Source organism: Acinonyx jubatus, chromosome E1, assembly GCF_027475565.1.
Source record: "Acinonyx jubatus isolate Ajub_Pintada_27869175 chromosome E1, VMU_Ajub_asm_v1.0, whole genome shotgun sequence".
Taxonomy (NCBI): Eukaryota; Metazoa; Chordata; class Mammalia; order Carnivora; family Felidae; genus Acinonyx; species Acinonyx jubatus.
This window is the reverse complement of record NC_069397.1, coordinates 40,903,364-40,920,410: the sequence shown is the minus strand read 5'-3', so window position 1 is coordinate 40,920,410 and position 17,047 is coordinate 40,903,364. Positions and strand designations below refer to the sequence as shown.

General features: G+C 56.3%; 1 protein-coding gene across 9 annotated transcripts; it reads left to right on the top strand.

Moving 5' to 3' along the window:
• The first annotated feature begins 1,297 nt into the window (after positions 1 to 1,297).
• ETV4 (ETS variant transcription factor 4) lies at positions 1,298 to 16,421 on the top strand. 9 transcript variants are annotated; one of them, XM_053211574.1, is made up of 13 exons: positions 1,298 to 1,536; positions 2,011 to 2,154; positions 2,336 to 2,429; positions 2,653 to 2,700; positions 9,719 to 9,772; positions 10,974 to 11,097; positions 11,520 to 11,681; positions 11,952 to 12,220; positions 14,190 to 14,264; positions 14,420 to 14,488; positions 14,642 to 14,814; positions 15,063 to 15,164; positions 15,529 to 16,421. In XM_053211574.1, the coding sequence occupies exons 2-13, from the start codon at positions 2,095 to 2,097 to the stop codon at positions 15,751 to 15,753; spliced, it is 1,455 nt and encodes a 484-aa protein (XP_053067549.1). In that variant the 5' UTR covers positions 1,298 to 1,536; positions 2,011 to 2,094; the 3' UTR covers positions 15,754 to 16,421. The 9 variants fall into 9 exon arrangements, with proteins under 9 accessions (XP_053067549.1, XP_053067547.1, XP_026904686.1 ...); XM_053211572.1 differs by having other exon boundaries at positions 1,300 to 1,536; positions 2,044 to 2,154; positions 10,971 to 11,097; positions 15,529 to 16,420; XM_027048885.2 differs by having other exon boundaries at positions 1,300 to 1,536; positions 10,971 to 11,097; positions 15,529 to 16,420.
• The last annotated feature ends 626 nt before the right edge of the window (positions 16,422 to 17,047 follow it).

Below are 17,047 nucleotides of genomic sequence, written 5' to 3'. Positions count from 1 at the left end.
TATATTTACTTTTGAGAGAGAGAGAGACAGAGTATGAGCAGGCAAGGGGCAGAGACACAGAATCTAAAACAGGCTCTAGGCTTGGAGCTGTCAGCACAGAGCCCAACAACGCGGGGCTGGAACTCAGGAGACGTGAGATCATGACCTGAGCCCAAGTCTGACGCTTAACCGACTGAGCCACCAGGCGTCCCTCAGGCACTCCTTAAAGGAATGTATGCCTGGGTGACTTCATGTCCTGTGTGCCCCCATGGCTATAGCCTAAACAGCCCAGCTCTTATCAGGTGTCTTGGTCACAGCTGCCTACCTGACACCCAGCACTATGTCTGGCACAGTAAATGTTTGTTGAATGAATTGGTGAATGATTGAGGGAACAGAGCCTATGACCAGCTTTTTGGCTAGACTGAAACCAGTCCTACCCCCAGGTTCTCAGATACCTTGAGGCTTTTCTCCCTAAGACTCTATGTTTGCTCTCAGGGTAAGGGGAAAGGTAGCTCAGAGGAAACTGCACTCTCCGAAGTCCACGCTGGGGCCTCTGGTTTCTACTGCAATCAACAGAAAGTAGGTCACAGAGCAGCTCTGAAGAGCAGACCCTTGAGGAAGAGCCTGGATTCCATGCTAACTTACATTTATTGAGGGCCTACTGTGTATCAGTTGCTGTCACAAAGCTTAATTCATTTAACTGTGGCCTCAAAGGGCTGTACAGGAGAATGTGGGGGGTTGGGGGGCTGTAAACCCCAGCTGTGCTGAGTGACCGCGGCCAAGCCACCACCCTCACTGAGTTTTCATTCTCAATCTCTGTCAAATGGAAACAATAGAAGCACTTCGCCAGGTTATGGGAATGAAATGAGCACGTGGAAGCGAAGTGCTTCATAAATGCTAGTTATTACTGTTCCTCTGGGCACAAGTCCGCTCGCCTCCCCGCAGGGCGCGCACACACAGGCATGTTCACACTCCCACGTACACGCAGATGCAGAGACGTGTGCAGACGCCAGCCGGGCCAGCCCGAAGAGCTCGCTGAGCTTCACACCCAGGGACACCGCGCAACCCCTCGGTGAAGCCTTCGGGTCCTTCGCTTAGCTCCTTTTCTCTCAGCTCTTTGTGAATGAACTCCGGCCGCTGAGGAGTTTATTTTTTTATGAATGGGAGCCCAGGCCGTGAATGAAGCCGGGAGCCAGCCCCTGCGTTCTGATTGGCCCCCGCGTCTGGGAAACTCCGCCCCCCACGGCTCGGCCGGGCGAGTCTCCGGATTGGCGGGCGTGCCCGGCCCTGGGGTTTCATTCACAAAAGTCAATGAAACAAAGGGAACGGGGTGGGGGTGTGGGGGTTGGAGAGAGAGTCGAGGCCGAGGCAGAGGAAATGCACCAATCAGCGGCTCCCCCGGGCTCACAACTGTCGGCGGCGCCCGGAAAACAAGCGGGTGCGCGGGGAACCCAGGGCCGGGGTTGCCTCGCTCCGGCCTAGCCCCGCGGCCCTCCGTGCGGCCCCGGGGCAAGCTCTCGAGCCCCCGGGGCTCCAAGACAGACGCCCGGGCCTCAGGTGAGGCTGCGGGAGGGGGAGGGAGGGAGAGCGTCTGTGACTCCTCGCCCCATCGCCAACACACGCTGCACTCTTCAACTGCCGCCTCCGCAGATTCTAGGGCAAGGGGTGGGAGGCGCTGGGATTCCGGGTTGGAGGGGGCGCGGGAGTTGTGGGCGTGCGAATGGTGAGCGCCTCACCCGCTCCTCCGCGCGCGAGCGCACACACACACACACACACACACACACACACACGTCTTATGTAACCGAGCTTGGGCAGAGCAGGGCTGCAGAAAGCAGCCGAAACGCCGAGCCTGGCTCCCAGGAGCAGGTGGGACCTCCTTTGGCGGGAGGGGGAGTGGTGGCGGCGCTCAGCTCGGCAGGCGGAAACCTCCCCATTGCCTGAGTGAGTCGGAGAAGTTTTGCTGTCGGACCTAGAGCCTCGGGACTGCCCCTCCCTGCTGCCCTTACCCACCCCCACCCAATGCCTTCCCAGGACGGTGTGCGAACGCAGCCCCCCCGCCCCCAGGTCTCTGCCCCCGCGCGGGGCCCTGGCCGTGCGGCCGGAGGGAGCGGCCGGATGGAGCGGAGGATGAAAGGCGGATACTTGGACCAGCAAGTGCCCTACACCTTCTGCAGCGTGAGCGCCGCGCCGGCCTCCACGCCCGCCCCCGCCCTGCACCCCGCCCCACAGCCCCTTCCCCGAGACCCCAAGGCGGTCCAACGCTGACCGGCCCCTGTGTCACCCCGGGACCCCAGCCCCGCCCCCCAGGCGCCGCGGCCTCGGGGTGACTCGGGGGCATTCTTCCCCTTCCCCGCAGAAATCGCCCGGAAATGGGAGCTTGCGCGAAGCGCTGATGGTCCCGCAGGGAAAGCTCATGGACCCCGGCTCCCTGCCGCCCCCCGACTCCGAAGGTAAAGAGCCGGAGAGACAAATCGTGACCCTCCCCACCTCGCACACCCAGAGGGCCGATCCCGGAGCCCCCGCCTCGTTCCCCAAAGGAGTCCCCTCCAAGGGACTCTGATCATTCTTGGGCCCCTACCACCAAGGGGGGAGGGCCACCCGGCTTGCTAGGGCTCCCTCCCTGTCACCATCACCTCCACCTCACCTTCTCCAATTCCATTATTCACCCCTCAGATCTCTTCCAGGATCTCAGTCACTTCCAGGAGACGTGGCTCGCTGAAGGTGAGTAGTTTTGTGACCTTTTCTCTATTATTGGGGTGAGGAATTCTCTGGAATTGGTATTCCAACCTAACCCACTTCTCTCTCCCCGCCTCAAGGAGTTCTCCAAGACACCCCCCCCCCACCCCGCCCCCAGTTCCTACTCCCCGCTCTCCCCAGCGCCCAGTGTGGACACTTATATTGATATTTATTTTCTCTGCCCTGAGCCAGGCTTGTGTAACTAGGCCTGGGGATGAATCAGACCATTGTGTGGGGTATTTGCTTATTTGAATGGAACTTGGCCCCAGGCCCGTTTTCCTGGTAGAAATTTTCATTTGCAAAGTTGGTTAAGCAGCAGACACCAGGCCAAGGTGTGTGTTGGTGTGTTGGGGGTGAGGGGCGGATAAGAGACAGGAGGATGGGGAGAAAGAGCAATTAATATGTAACCTATGTGCTGGAGTTGCCAAAACATTGATTTTCACCCCCCTTGGTTTCTCCTCTTCCCAACCCCCAATGCTAAACAATTTACTGTCTGAGCCAAAAACACAACAAAAGTTTAAATAATTCCTTTTTGCGGCACTTTGGCAGAGAGGGCCCAGGGCTTCCCCCCCAAACAGCCTTGATTGTAATTCTGATGGCATGTGATCCTCCCTCCTCCTTCCCTCCTGAATACCTCTGCCCTAGGCAAATTCCCCCTGCTTTGGCTGGGGTGTTTGCGGAGGGGTTAGCTGCGAGCTGGCTGGGGAGGGGTCAGGAGCTGGGCCTTCTCCGGGTAGGGAGGTGGGTTCCGAGTGTTTTCTGGTTGGAGCCACTGGTGTGTTTTGGTGGAGCCTCAGGGTGTCGCTGGTGGGGTTGCAGGTAGAAGCCTTATGGTATTTAGACCGTCTCTGAAAGGTAAGGGTTAATACCCCCATCTTAGGGTCCTTTTATTTTAACACTCTGGAAACCAAGAAACCGCTGCCCACTGGGAACCCCTTTCTAAGGGCTTTGCTTTAAGATCTCGCCATCCTTCCACCTGGGTATCTTTGGTGATTTTTAAAGCTCAAACCCAGCTCCTCTGGAACCATCTTTAAAAGCTTCAGATAAAAGATCCTTGGAGTGAGACTATCTGTCTTGACTACCGTGGTATCCCCAAAATATGTGTATTAATGGAACGACTATTTAGCATGGAGCAAACACTCAGGACGTTTTGTAGAATTTGTGGCCAACGGCTGCATGGGTGCTGGAGGGATCTGGGGTATTATACACATCTTCTCCCGACTGCAAGCCCCGTGTGCCCAGCCCTGAGTGACAGGCAGAGTATGCCCTTTCGGCCCATCCTCCTCCCGAGGTTCCGGAGCTGGGCTGGAGCTGAAGAACGCAGGGGTGTCAGTTTCCACAGTCTCTCAAAGACTTCCTTTCCCAATGCCTGATTTCTGTCTGGCTTGCCAGGCTTCTTGTCTGTCAGCGGAGGGTCCCTGTGCTCCCCACAGTGGGCAGCTCCCAGGGCTATGATTTAAGGGCAGGCTCGGAGGTGGGCATTTTGGCAGCAGCTGGTCCATTTGTGCCTGGTTCTGGAATGGGAAGGGAAGGAAAACGTTCTCTCAACCTTGGAAGCCCCACCCCTTGGCGGTGGGGGGGGGGGGGGTCTAGAGACTGTGCATGTGTCAGTGTGAGGGCTAGTGTGTGTGTTTCCATGCTGCTGCCCTGGGAGTCCCTGTACATTTAAATCCAGTGGGTGGGGAGGTGGGGGTGGGGATCTCCTTGGTTCCCTCTCCTTCCTTCTGAGGGAGCAGCTCAGGTTCCCAGCTGGCGATGGATGGCCAGGCCTGAGAGGGGGATGCTGAGGCCACTGGCTCCTCACTCTCTCTGCGGAGACAGATGCAGCTGCCGGGGCCTTGTCCCCCTGCACCATCCCAGCACCACCCCAGCCTCCTCTCCTGCCTCTTCCCACCAGGTCAGTGACTCCCGAAGCCCAGGGGGGAGCTTTGGGGTGGTAGGGAGGGGTCTAGCTTCTTTGGAAACTTGCCAGCGGTGGGGTGCACCAGGAGTGGGACCCGGAGCCCAACCTCCCCCTCGCAAGTTTGATTTTTTTTTTAAGCCCCAATTTGGAGAGATGCGGTGAGTCCTAGTAGTGTGGGTGGGGCTGTGAAGAATTCAGGGGATGCCAGGCTGGGTCCGAGAGGATGTGGTTGTGGGTTCAGTCTGGCGTCCGGGCTTATTTAGGGGTGAGTGTGAGTGGGGCTCTGTAGAGACAACTTAGACATCTTTGGGTCTGAGGTTTTTCTAGACCGTGGCCGGGGATGGTGGGGGGGTGGGGGGGGTTGAAGTAAGGCTAAGAGGGTGTGTCTGTTTTTGGGTATCTGTTGAGTTGCTAGAGAAAGGATCAGGCTGCTGTAGGGAAACCCAGGTTCGGGCAGGCTGAGCCCAAGCTGTGCCTGGTTATGGTAAAAAATGTGCTGCTTCTGGTCGAAGGTTCCTTTCTGGGCTTGTCGGGAGCCTTCGGGAACCCTCAGGGACAATGACTTTGTTCTGTTTGGTATTAAGGAACATTGAGTCTGGGCCATGTATGTCCTTTGTATGAGGCTGGGGTCTATAATGTAGAGTCTGTGGATTCGCAGAATCTGTGTGGATAGGTTGCAGGGGTCCTTAAGCCCTCTGATACTGTGTGTAAAATTGTTAGGGGTGCACCATACACAAAGCAATGTGGATTTTTCTAGGAAGAGAAGATCCATAGCTTTTATGAGGTTCTTAAAGGGGTGGGTCTGTGCTCCCCTTTTCAGAAGGTTTACGGCTCCCAAATCTTCCTCCAAGTTCTCCAGTCCCTTTGCCCTTTGGTTTTCCCCCATCGTTTCTGCAAGTCGAAAAAGAGACCCTAGTGTGTGAAGGGTGTGCACGGAAGATGTGTTTCACCTGTGTGCTGCCGTATAGTAAAAGGAATTAGGGTGTGTGTGAATCTGTGTGCTTGCACGCTGGTGCCTCAGCGTGTCTGTGGGGCAAGATGGGGTTAATCCCCTCCCCCAGTTTTTCCTAGCTACAATGCCTCCTTCTACATCTTTCTGTCTCCTCCCCTTCCAGAAGGCTCTTGGGGACAAATGTCCCTCCATAGATAGAGAACTGGTTCCTTCCAGTACAGAGGCTACCAGGGTGGGGGCAGGGTAAGGGTGAGCGACAAGACCAGTGGTGACACGGTGGAGCAGAAGCCCTGGAGAATGCCTCCCCCTACTTCTACTGGAACTCCTGAAGAGGCCCCTTCACCCTGTGATGGGGCCCCAGGAAGGGCAGAAGATGATGGGGCGTATATGGTGTAGGTAGGTGGCTAACCTGGGGTGAGCTTAAGCTGCTTGGCTATTTTAACCTGCTTCTCTTGGAGCCCAGCCTGGGAGGCTTCCAAGCCCCTTCTCTTCTACTGACCCCCATATTGGAGGGATGATCCCCAAAATTCTTTCTGGGCATTATGCTGGGGTGGAAAAAAAAATCCCTGGGCAGATAAACTCCACCTTAGTGCCAGGATGGAGTTGGGGGTAGACCCTGGCACACTAGCTCGGCAGCCAAAACTCAGCCAAGTCAACAAATAAATAAAATGGCATACACTCAAGACCAAACATGGTAATTAGAAATTCTCCTGCTCTCCAGGAACTCGGGGCTCGGTGTTCCTATTTCTATCCTTGTGGACAGTCTCTGATTGAGGCCCGTCTCCTATCCTTTTGGTTTGAGAAGCCAGTGTTCTGGGCAGGAGCCAAGCAGAGACTGGGGTTCACATCACAGCCCATTTTTGCCTTGGCTGATTTCTCCTGGCCCTGGGAAGAGGATGGCCTTTCTTTGGGAGGAGGGGCTGTGTGCTGGAGGGAGGGGCCTCCCCGGGGACTGCTGCGGAGTGGACATTGGGGTCAAACCTGGGGGCTTGAGGCGGGAGGGAAGGCAGGATGACCCCTAGGGCTCTCTAGAGTCATGTGAACTGGCCTGTGACTGGCCTGTGACACCAGCAGGAGATGCCCCCAGCCCATTACCTCAATGGAAACTGGCAGGTAATGAAGCCCCAAAGGGGGCCCAGAATGCGTCAGCCTCCCCCACGCTCTGCACCTCCCCTGCCCTGGGGATCCTCCCTCCTTGCCTAGGTAGCAGGGATGGGAAGGTTGCTTATCCTGCTCCATCAGCCCCATCCTGCCAATTTTGGGGGTATCGCCTGTGGCTGGGCCAGAGGGCACATCAGGGATGAACTTGGCCCTTGCGCCCCGGAGCAAGGTTTGCTCCTTCCTTTTATCTCGTGTTTCCCAAACCTGACTTTTTTTTTTTTTTTAAGAGAGAGAGAGAGAGAGAGCTCTCGCAGGGGAGGCCGGGGAGAGAATTTCAAGCAGGCTCCACACTCAGTGTGGACACTCAAAGAGGGGCTTGATCTCATGACCATGAGGCACCCCTCAAACCTGCCTGTTCTTATGGGCCACCAGGGGTGCTTGTTAAAAGTACAGGCGCCTGGGCTTCAACCCTGCCTATGGAATTAGATTCTCCGGGGACCGGGAGTGCGTGCATGTTTAAGTAAACTTTACACCCAACGTGGGGCTCGAAGAGTCACATGCTCCACTTACCTAGTGAGCCAGCCAGGGGCCCCAGGAATGTGTACTCTTTCTTCTTTTTCTTTTTTTCATTGTATTTACTTCAGCTAGAGAGAGCAGGGATGAGGGCAGAGGGAGAGAGAGAGGGAATCTCAAGCAGGCTCTACACTCAGTGTGGAGCCCGACGCGGAGCTTGATCCCACAACCCTGGGATCATGACCCCAGCTGAAATCAAGAGTCAGATGCCCTACCAACTGAGCCACCCAGGCGCCCCAGGGATATGTACTTTTAATGCCCTGGGGATTCTTGATTTGGGTCAGTTTGGGGGATGGTTGCCTTCGTGCCTCAGCTGTGCTTCTGAATAGATAGATGCTGCCTGTGTGTTTTTGCCAAGGGACTTTGTGTCCTACTCATTTATTTGATCACTTTGGAATAGTTTCCTGCTGACTTCTCGGGAGTCCTTCTTTAGCTGCTGGTGGCTTCTGATTCTTAAACCCCTCAGTCCAATCCCTCTGTCAAGATGTCAACTATCCATAAACGTATCTTGAAGTACTTGGCACATCTGATATTCAAAGCAAGTTGGGGAAGAATCCTCCTGCCGAGCAATTGATCACAGCCTAAAGCATCCCTTGTGAGATGTGCTTTCTCTGGAGGGAGGACCTGCCTCTATTAAAGTTAGCCTGTGTGTGTGGGAAGGGGGATGTCCTGAGGGAGAGGGAAGAGCTGGTTTGTTAGGATCTCTGCCACTCTTGCTCCCCAGTCCACAGTGTCAGCTCCCACCAGCCTGGGGATGGGATCGTGGTATGTTTATTCACATAGTCCACAAATAAGGCAATGAGCATCTATTCTTAGCCAGACCCCATTTTCCAGATGCTGGGGTATCAGGAAGACAGAGAAAGCAAAAGCCCCTGCCCTCAGGGAGCTTAACTTTCAGGTGGAGAAGGTAGACAACAAACCCATAAAAGTAAATGAATTAAAGAGATCCGAGTAAATTAATAAGATGCATCCACGTAGCTGTACATGCGAGGGCAAAAATAAACAAGGGAAGCGATGGGTAGCCAAGAGGGACCACTTCGGTGTGGGTGGTCAGAGAAGACGTCTGAAGAAGTGACCAAGTGACAGCTAGAACTTCGGTGGCCAGGAAGAAAAAAAAAAATACAGGCAGGCAAAGGTTTGGGGAAGAGGAATGAAGAGCTCTGGAGACGAAGGACAAGGAGAGGCAGGTCGGACAGGTAAGCAGGCCAGACCACATGGGGCGTCAGAGGCCTGCTGAGAAGAAGACTTTGGGGTCCCTGCTTTAAGCAAGGAGAAAAGGGAGGGGCCTTCTATTGCAGAAAGACCACTCTGACAGCTGTGTGGCACCTGCTGTAGGAGGTAAGCACGGAAGCAGGGAGTTCCAATATAGAGGCTCTGGCTGAAATCCCAGGAAGAAACCATGGAGCCTCTGCTGACTGGGAAGCCTAGAGGCTGGGGTGTGTGTGTGCAGGGCTGGGAGTGGAGGTATTCTCCAGCCGTCTCCTCCTGCCCTTCGTCCTTCCCAGCCGTTCTCGATCTGGTTGTCTTCTCCGTCACTTTCCTCCTTGTCCACTCTGAGAGCAGTCTCCTTCCTTGGCTTCCACCACCACGTCACTTTCAAGCCACTCTCTTCCCGGAGTATCCGGAAGTTCTTCTTGGTGTCTACCCCTTCGCACTTCTGTTTTGACTATTCTTGAGAGAGGGGCAAAGATTCTGGGGTCAGGGGAGGGACTCTGCTATATTCCCTCCTGAAGGTGTTGGAGAGGCCAGGGTAAGCACTAGAAATTAAAGCTGGAATATCCAGGTTGGAGATCATGGATGAACTGCTGTTCTATTGCTGCCTAACCCCCAAACCCAGTGCCACCCATGCTGGCACCCTGGGAGTGCTTCTCAGACCTCCAAGCTCAGAAACCTTCCTCTCCTAGCTGCATGCTGCAGACAGGAGGCAAGGGGACCTGCCCGTGTCCCCAGCCACTTCCTCTCCCACTGTCCTCTTATGCACCTCTCTTGGACCACCACCCTTCCTCTATTCCATCTTCTTCCCCAGGTTCTAGATTTCTAGATTTCACCCGGGAGGTTGTATAAAACACAGATTCCGGGGCCCGGCCCGGCTACAGAATCTCCCCATGTTATTCTAGGTTCATTAGGATATCCTGCAATGCCTGCCCATCCCAGATGTGACTCTGCTGGGAGCTCTGGGAGGGGCAGGGCTGCCTTCACTTCAGGAAAATGGAGGGAATAAATACAAAGCATCCAGGAAAAGACTCTGGAATCTGCTCAGACAGGTTCTGGGAACTTGCAGCCTGCCCTCCAGGGTCTTAATGGAGCGTAGAGATGGAGGGCGCTAGGACCTGGGGTGGGGTTTCCTTGCGTCCTAGGAAGGCTGTTTTCCCCTTGGGCTGGTGCTAATCTGCAAGGCCACCGCAATGGTGTCTCCTGGGGACTGCCATGGGGGGGGCCCCACCCAGACTCACCTCTGACCTCTCTCTCTGCAGCCCAGGTACCAGACAGTGATGAGCAGTTCGTTCCTGATTTCCATTCAGAAAACTGTGAGTGGAGGGCCCTGGGTCAAGGGAGTGGGGAGTCGGGGAGGGCAGGAAATGAGTCATAGGGGTAGAGAATCACAAAAGATGAACTTGTTCCCTCCTAAAGGAAAGGGAGAACAGGGCTCCCCATTCTTAGGTTTGGACTCCAGGACTCAGTAACTGGGAGATGAGGCCCTTGGTCCAAATCGGGGCTTTCTGCATCCTGGCTGTGGGACGTGTGAACTTCATCTCTCTGATCCCCCACTTCCCAGTTTCCGAAATGAGGGGCTTGGAACAGCTCAGCAGGGTCCGGGTCTACTTTTCTCAGTTACTTTCACGCACCCAGGAGCAATTTTGCCCCCGAGGAGACACGGGGGCAACGTCTGTAGATGTTCGGGGTTGTCACAACCGAGGGGGGGGTGCTACAGGCATCTAGTGGGTAGGGAGGCCAGAGGTGCTGTTGAACACCCCGTAATGCTCAGGACGGCCCCCCACAACAAGAATGATCTGGCCCAAAGGTCAATAGTGCCCTGTTGAGAAGCCCCGCTTTACTGTCAGATACTCCGGTCTCAACTGTCTTTGATAAAATGCAGTAAGGGCACATATAATGGAAAACAGGGAACAGTCAGTCACAGGCATTTGGCTCCACGCAGGAAGACAGACCCTCGCGCTCAGCAGACTTGGAACCAAATGTGCTGCTCGGCCTGGTGGCTGGGGTTTGCAGACCCAGCGGGGGCCACAGGAGAGACTAGTCTTCACAGAGAATCAGGACCATGTGTTTAATGTTGGTCAGCTGACGTGCAAGTAGGCTAATATCCAACCTCAGCCGGGGAAAGAAAGATTCTTTAGAGCACCAAATAAGAAAACATCTCTCTCCCTTGGAATTTTCCAGGGCGCTCAGGCAAACCACAGGCCCTGGGTTGGAGGTGCTCAATCCTACAAAGGTGTTTTTTTGGGGGTTGGGGTTGTAGTAAATGTTGGATTTTGGACGGTTTCTTTGGTTAATATTGGACATCAGCCCGACGTATGAAACTAGACATGGCGTCAGCAGCCAAACTGTCTGACCGTGAGTCTCTGAAAACCGAGACCCAGAGAGGGGCTGAGTCTGCACAGGTCACCCAGCTGGCCGTCAAAGAGCAGAAGGTGTCGGGAGCTCTTCTGGCCTCTTCTGTGACCCGCTCTGGCCTTGTTCTGCCCCCACCCCTACCCCTCACCCCTGCAGTAGCTTTCCACAGCCCCCCCACCAGGATCAAGAAGGAGCCCCAGAGTCCCCGCACAGACCCGGCCCTGTCCTGCAGCAGGAAGCTGCCACTCCCCTACCACCATGGCGAGCAGTGCCTTTATTCCAGGTGAGCCCCAGCCTGGCCCTGGTGAAGGGCCGGGACGGTGGAGGGAGGGCGAAAGGCGGCAGATGCACTGCCACATAGACCACAAAAAGGATTTCTGAGCCCCTGTCAGAGGAGCCCCACGGCTCAGGATTCCCTCTGAGTTGTCCGGAGGAAGAACGCAGCAGGGGGTTCAAGGGATGTGTGTGTCAAGGCCTGGGCAGAGCCTCTCCACCCGAGGAAGCCACCGGCCCACCCAGGGGAGAGGCATTCTCAGGATTCACAAAAGGAGAAAAAGAGTTCGCTTGGGGCCCGGGCCTTTCCCAGCACCTTCTACTCGTCCTCCTCCCCTGATCCCTGTGACTCACTTCCCGGGGGGATAAAGGGTTCAAAGATGCTCGCCCAGCTTCTCTGCCCCCTCACCCCCATCTCCCCCTCAACTCCAGTGCCTATGACCCCCCTAGACAAATCGCCATCAAGTCCCCCGCCCCCGGTGCCCCTGGACAGTCGCCCCTGCAGCCCTTCTCCCGGGCAGAACAACGGAGTTTCCTGAGATCCTCCGGCACCTCCCAGCCCCACCCTGGCCATGGGTACGTCGGGGAGCATAGGTAAGGAGGAGGCCGGGAGACGCACAGAACCTGTGGGCCCCGGCCTCACCAGTTCTTCCTCAATCCCTGAGTGTTCTCCACCTGCCCTTAAGAGACCTGGCGTGGGGGGAGGTAGGGAAGAAGGGATGTCGACACCCCACCCCCGACCCTGACACACACACACACACACACACACCTGAGCCCACTCTGCACGCTCTGGGGGTGGCCGGCGCGAGGACCCAGCGCGGCTCAAATTAATCTCTTCTTCCTTCTCCCTCCAACCACACCCAGCTCTGTCTTCCAGCAACCCTTGGATATTTGCCACCCCCTCACATCCTCCCAGGGAGGGGGCCGGGAACCCCTCCCAGCCCCCTACCCACACCAGCTGTCGGAGCCCCGCCCACCCTACCCCCAGCAGAGCTTCAAGCAGGAATACCTTGACCCCCTGTACGAACAGGCGGGCCAGCCGCCAGTGGGCCAGGGTGGAGTCAGCGGGCACAGGTACCCAGGGGCGGGGGTGGTGATCAAACAGGAGCAGACGGACTTCGCCTACGACTCTGGTAAGAAATGCTCCCGGGGAGGGGGAGGGGGAGGAGGAGTTTGGGGGGCATCGCCGGGGAGGGTGGCATGTGATCAAATGGACAGTTCCACTAGACCCAGAATGTCTCCCAAGTGTTTTACCCACCCGTCCCCACGCCCATTTACCAGTGCCTACCTCCAACCCACCCAACCACTCGCTTTTTTTTTTAATGGAGGTTCAAAACAATTGTCATTTTCCAGTCAGCAAACTTGTACTCAGATTAAAGATGAGTGGTTTGCAGGTCCTTGCCCTCAGGCAGCTTGTGACTTCCTAGGAAGCCTTTCTTCCTGTTTCTCTTCAGCAAGCGTTTGAGGTTATAATGACCTTACCGGCCTGGAGTGTGGGCTTGTGGCGCTGGAAGGCACAGTGATGAATAGGATGTGTCCCAGTCCCCACAGAATCCGAAACACGTAAACGGATTTGAACGAAGAGAAACATGAACCCGCAACTAGCCAGGCTCAGTTCCCAACTGGAACGCGGGGTGACTGTGTGGTTTCCACCTTCTTGTTGGGGCCTCCGGGTTGATAGGGCCGGATACCGAAATAGGACCGCTAGTTCCGCCTGGCTGTGAACAGGAGTGAGATACGCTTAGCTACATTCATAAACAGCTGGAATTCAAAGCCTCAGGTCCCGAAGGGAGGGCCTTTCTCATTTAGGAGGGACCCAGAAAACCTTGGTTTCTGTTCCACTGTTGCCATCCCCAAATTTGAATTCATCTGCCAGCTTGTATGAGAAAAATAAATACTGAGGTTCGAGTAGGCGCAGAGCTGGCTAGAGCTTTCGAATTTCCCTTTTCCTGATGTCCAATCTTTCAGGGGTAGGGGGATGAACCACAACTCCCCCCCCCCCCCCCCAATCCAGGGCTGCCCCAGTGAGAACCAGAAAGGCGCGCCTCTCCTCAAACCCGGGGCATTAGCTGAGTCTCACCAGGCAGTGAGGTGGAGGAAGGAGGAGGGAAACGCTCTCGCTGCTGACCTTCAAAGGATGTAGACCGGAGGAGATCTGGTTACATGCCCTTGAACTCCTGCCCCTCCCCCTTCAGCTTCCTCTCAATGGAGTCAGGAATTCCATTCACAAAATGGAGGCATGAATGAGCCCACCCTCCCGCCTCCTCCCGGAGGTGTCGGGTTTCACCATCTCATTCATAGGTGGGAGTGGAGGGGGTAGGGCGGGAAGGGGCTGGGACTTGAACGGGGTGGCTTCACACAGCCGCCTCCTCCAGGTGGAGTAGGGATATTTCCATCCTAGGGAGTAGAATGAAAAGGGAGTGAATATGCTCTGCTGTCAGAAATGAAAAAAACACGGCCCAGTGCCCACTGCCTTGTCCCCAGATACAGATACATTCTGGCTTCTGGCGTGCTCTCGTTCTACCCCCTTCCTCCCTCTCCCCCTCTCCCTCTCTCTCCGTCTCCCCCTCTCCTTCCCAACCTACCTGCTGGTCTTCCCCCAGCCCCCCACCTCCGTTTCCTACCTCCCTAAACACATGCTCAGTGTGCTCGCGCGCTCTCTCTCTCTCTCTCTCTCTCTCTCTCTCACACACACACACACACACACACAGCTAGGAACCCAACCTGCTGACCGGAGGTTAGCCCATTCCAAGGGAGTCTTAGGCATGGACACTGAACCCTTTCCCCGGAGGTTCATCCCTCCCCTTCCTCCTCCCCCTAAACTCACAGGAAACAGCTGTTCCCTGGAATCTTGGGCCTTGTGCAACAGTTTGCCAGGCCCAGCTGCTGCCGGCCATGCCCTCTGGCCCAAACTTCAAGCTGAGAGGTTCAAGCCTTGTGCCCCCTCTGGGTGAACTTGCCTTGGGATTTGGTGGTTGGCAGGCAGCTGGGAAAAGAACCGGAAAGCAGGCTGGCAGGAAGGAGTTCTCGAATGTGGGTAGGACTGCTGCCCCCACCGCAGCCACCTGTAACATCACCCTTTCTTCTCTCCTCCCCTCCCAGATGTCCCTGGGTGTGCGTCAATGTATCTTCACACGGAGGGTTTCTCCGGACACTCTCCAGGCGACGGGGCCATGGGTAAGGCAGCCCCCTCCTCTCCGCCAAGCCCTCCAAGGTGGAGGAGGGAGTCTTGCTGTCGGGGAGGGTCTCCTGTGCAGGAGTCCCTCTGGACTCTCTGGAGGCTCATATCGATGAGCCCCCAGATCTGAGTGACCCCCAACTTCCTCCTCAAGGTTATGGCTATGAGAAACCTCTTCGACCATTCCCAGATGATGTCTGTGTTGTCCCTGAGAAATTTGAAGGTCAGAGAAGTGACTACGAAAGGGCCAGGGTCTTACCCTTGCCTTCTGTGTCGTCCCCCCCCCCCCGAATCACAATACCGCTGGGGAGGGGAGATGGGGTTACTTGGGGGACCAGGAGGCACAAACCTGACACCTGCTTTCTGTGTTCCCCAGGAGACATCAAGCAGGAAGGGGTTGGAGCGTTCCGAGAGGGACCGCCCTACCAGCGCAGGGGCGCCTTGCAACTGTGGCAATTTCTGGTGGCCCTGCTGGATGACCCAACGAATGCCCACTTCATCGCCTGGACTGGCCGGGGGATGGAGTTCAAACTAATAGAGCCCGAGGAGGTGGGCCTCCCGGATGTCCCCACCTCTCCTCCCAACATCTCTGGGGCCTGGAGATAACAGGATCTGGGAATGCGGCACATGCCTCCCCTGACCTGAATTCTTGTCAAACCTGGGTCTGTGGGCTGCTGCTTGGTCTGCAGGGCCAGCTTCTGTTTTGCACGAAGAATCTCAGGTGCTCTTTCTGACCTGCCCCCTGTTTTTGTCTGCTGAGCCAGCACCAGCATCCCAAACCTCTGTCCCGTCCCCAGGTTGCCAGGCTCTGGGGCATCCAGAAGAACCGGCCGGCCATGAACTACGACAAACTGAGCCGCTCGCTCCGATACTACTATGAAAAAGGCATCATGCAGAAGGTGAGGGGCCAAAGCCCCAGGGCTGGGGCGGGTGAGAGGCAGTAACTGTGGGAAGGTGATGGGGGCAGGGGAGCATTTCTCAGCAAGTTGGTGGGAGCCGATAATGAACCGGACAGAGGGAATGAGAAACTGGACAAGATTTCCCTCTCCCCAAAAAAGTGCTCAAACAGTAAGTGAAAAGCCCAAAGTGTGGAGACATTGAGATTGGAGAATGGGAACTCTGTGGGGAGCTGGCTTCTCGGAGGAGCCGGCACGGGAGAGATGTGCACCATGCACCTGTTGGGACCTGGCCCAGGGCTGCGTCCTCCAACCCACACTCACCTGGAGGGAGAGCTAGGCCCATCCAGCCCTTCTCTTCCCACAGGTGGCTGGTGAGCGCTACGTGTACAAGTTTGTGTGTGAGCCTGAGGCCCTCTTCTCCCTGGCCTTCCCGGACAATCAGCGTCCAGCCCTCAAGGCCGAGTTTGACCGGCCAGTCAGTGAGGAGGACACAGTCCCTTTGTCCCACTTGGACGAGAGCCCTGCCTACCTCCCAGAGCTGGCTGGCCCTGCCCAGCCCTTTGGCCCCAAGGGTGGCTACTCTTACTAGCCCTGGCCGCTGCTCCCCTACTGCCGGTGGGTGCTGCCCTGTGTACATATAGATGAATTTGGTGTTGGGGAAACCCTCACTCTGAAGCCCGCAGATGTCTTTGGAGCGGATCCCTGCTGGCCCACCAGTTGCCCCTGCCCAGACTCTGAACTGGAGTTGATGGGAAGGAAAAGCGGAGACCCTGCAAGTGCAAAGGTGGGGTCTAGAAGCTCCTCTGGGGATGTCACTTCCAGCCTCTTCCCAGGTTCTACGTCGAGGCCCAAGCTTCACTCCTCTCCCCCATCACAGAGAAAAGAGTCTGCTCTGTTCTGGGGGACAGAAGGCGCGTTCCCACTTTATCCTGGTGGAGAAGGGTGCATTGAGCTCCCCAGATCTCCCACTGTGGTCAGACAGAAGTCTGGATCCTGCACTCCGCTCCAAGCGGTGGCCCTGGAGGGTCCTGCTTGTCCATTCTTGGTGCTGTGTTCCCAGAGGCAGGGGGAGGCTGGAGTAAGGAACCTGGGGTGGGGGAGGGGCAGCAGGGTAGAGGCAGGGAGGGCCGGTTTCCTGCTCCTAGGGCCCTTTGCCTCTTCTCTGCCTTTTCCTAGGCCCGGGCCTGGGATTCCACCCCCACCTCCACCACATCTGCCAGACCCCAATAAAGGTCCCTGCTTCTCCTTAGCATCCTGTGTCCTCTTTGCCACCATGGGAGAAGAATTGGGGTTGGAAAGAGCCCCAGCTTTGGGGCAGACGATCAGAATTTGGGGCCTGGCCCTGACACGTAACTTCCCTTATGGATCTGGGAGAAGACAGTTCACCTCCGATTCTTTTCCTCCGAAAAATGGGCTCAGTGTTACCTGGCCTCTCCTCCTCCCACAATTATTGTGTCTGGGTCCTGGAAGAATGACCACCAGGCATCTCCCTGCCTGGGCAGGGGCCAGATTGGGCTACTGAGCTTGGAGGCCCTCCCGGGGCTTCCTCAGGCAGGGTTTGGCCTGTGGGTTCTATGATGCCCTTCCCATGGCCATGCTACCCATGTCTACACCTCAACTGTGTGTCCCTCCCTCCTGCAGTGGCTCCAGGGTGGTTTTTGCTGAAAATGGGGACAAGAGTTTGTATGGAGAGGGTCTGAAGAATGGAGAGAGAAGAAAGGCACCCGGGCAAGAGGGTGTAGGGAAAGGCCAGAGCAGGCCCTGCATGCTGGCCTGTGGAGGAAAAGACACTACATCTTCAGGGAAAGGGGAGCAGAAAACACGTGCCCCTTGCCCAGAATCCTGGGGCTGTTCTCTGTGGGTGCTGGGAGAGGCAAGGCTGA